The sequence below is a fragment of the Seriola lalandi genome, unplaced genomic scaffold, assembly GCF_002814215.2.
Source record: "Seriola lalandi dorsalis isolate HSWRI2012SDOR001 ecotype SW California unplaced genomic scaffold, Sedor1 jcf7180002052044, whole genome shotgun sequence".
NCBI classification, from domain to species: domain Eukaryota; kingdom Metazoa; phylum Chordata; class Actinopteri; order Carangiformes; family Carangidae; genus Seriola; species Seriola lalandi.
The window spans coordinates 3,483-5,068 of NW_019522597.1; the positions used below are offsets into that span (position 1 = coordinate 3,483).

Genomic DNA, 1,586 nt, shown 5'->3' on the forward strand with positions numbered 1-1,586 from the left:
TTTACATTTACAACACAGACCTCAGAGACACGACGGGGCAGAAATATAATCCACATGTTCCACTAAAGAGCAGGTGGTTGTTGTTGTTGTAAGATTTCACCTGACCCTGCAGACGCAGGTATTTATGAGCTCCAATCTAAACTCATGTGAACACCCAGGTGAACTGGTTCATTTTAGCCTGTTTTCCTGCTGTAACGTCTTTCAGAGACACATACACTGTAGACACACCTGTCTCCTGTCACCTGTCTGCTGTCTCCTGTCACCTGTCTCCTGTCACCTGTCACCTGTCTCCTGTCACATGTCTCCTGTCCAGCACGGTACTGTTAAACCTTCACTGAGCTCAGGGATGAAAGAGTGAAGCTGTAGCCCTGACATAAGTTTTACAAACACACACTCACTGATGGAAGCGCCTCATTAGAGGCTGACGGATCAGTTTCACCAGTTAGCACGGTGGCTAACAGCTCACTCTCCCCTTGTGTCTGTGTGTGCTCTGTAAGCAGAGTGATGACATCACTCCTTGCAGGTGTGTTTGTCCTCAGTCTGAACAGAAAGACAAACTCCACTGACGGAGGAAAAGGAGTCAAACTGATTTTATTCGCAGGTTTACCGGCATTTAAAAAACCTGCTTATACCTGCTAGCGGTGATGGAGGAGGGGTCTCTGACGACCATGACAAAAAGAGTCCTGATCAGAGGTGAGACACCTGATGAGGATCATGTGACCTGACCTGCTGCAGTCCCGGGTGGTGAGGTGGACTCTTCCCCATCCCGACCTGCTGGACCGGTTTGGTGGGAGACTGCTGCTGCTGGCTCATTGCCTGCACCTGCAGCTGGACCGACTGCTGCAAGGCCTGCTGGGACGGCGGCTGGGCCTGGGGCTGCTGTCCCTGGGAGGGGCCCTGGTTCATGGGGCCCGGGCCCTGTCCCGAGGAGCCCGGCCCCTGACCCGGACCCGGCCCAGAGGGCCTCTGCTGACTGTAGGGAATGTGGGACTGCTTCCCGGCCTGGACCTGCGTGCCGGCCTGGGTGTGGACCGCCTGCTGCAGGAAGGGTCCGGGGACGGACACGCCGGTGGAGAAGGTGAAGCCCGGATTCACCTGGAGCCCCGGGAACGCCACCGGAGGAGGGATCACGTAGGCCGAGGTGGGGAAACCTGCGGAGGAACCAATCAGGAGCAGGATTTAAACTGACTGCAGTCCTTCTCTGGACGTCTTCACTGAGACACTGTCTCCAGTTCAGAGGAAATGGATCTACGTCCCCCTCATGTCCGAGTGTCACCTGTCCCAGAGCTCACTACAAAATCACTACACACAGTCACAGGAGTTACACACTTCAGGAAAAGCTGCTGCACAAGTGTAAACAGAGACACTTTCTGAAAGGGAGGACACATCTGGAAGGTGGGAACAGCTGTTTAGGGTTTAGATCTGGTTTTGGGGTAAAGCTTAGAATCAGTTTAGATCTTTAGTTGAAGATGTCAGTGTTTACTAAACTATCTATTGGTTTGGCTAATGTGGCTAACGTTAGCAGTGCTAGCACCAGCAGCTTGTGTGTGTGTGTGTGTGTGTGTGTGTGTGTGTGTGTGTGTGTG

At 53.3% G+C, this 1,586-nt stretch overlaps 1 protein-coding gene across 1 annotated transcript in view; it reads right to left on the bottom strand.

Annotated features, from left to right (window-relative positions):
• smg7 (SMG7 nonsense mediated mRNA decay factor) overlaps positions 1 to 1,586 on the bottom strand; it is a 15,625-nt gene that overhangs the window by 3,436 nt on the left and 10,603 nt on the right. Inside the window, exon 13 of the mRNA XM_087172107.1 lies at positions 689 to 1,180. Within this exon, the coding sequence (XP_087028233.1) occupies positions 689 to 1,180 (492 nt within the window). The remainder of the gene's footprint in view (positions 1 to 688; positions 1,181 to 1,586) is intronic.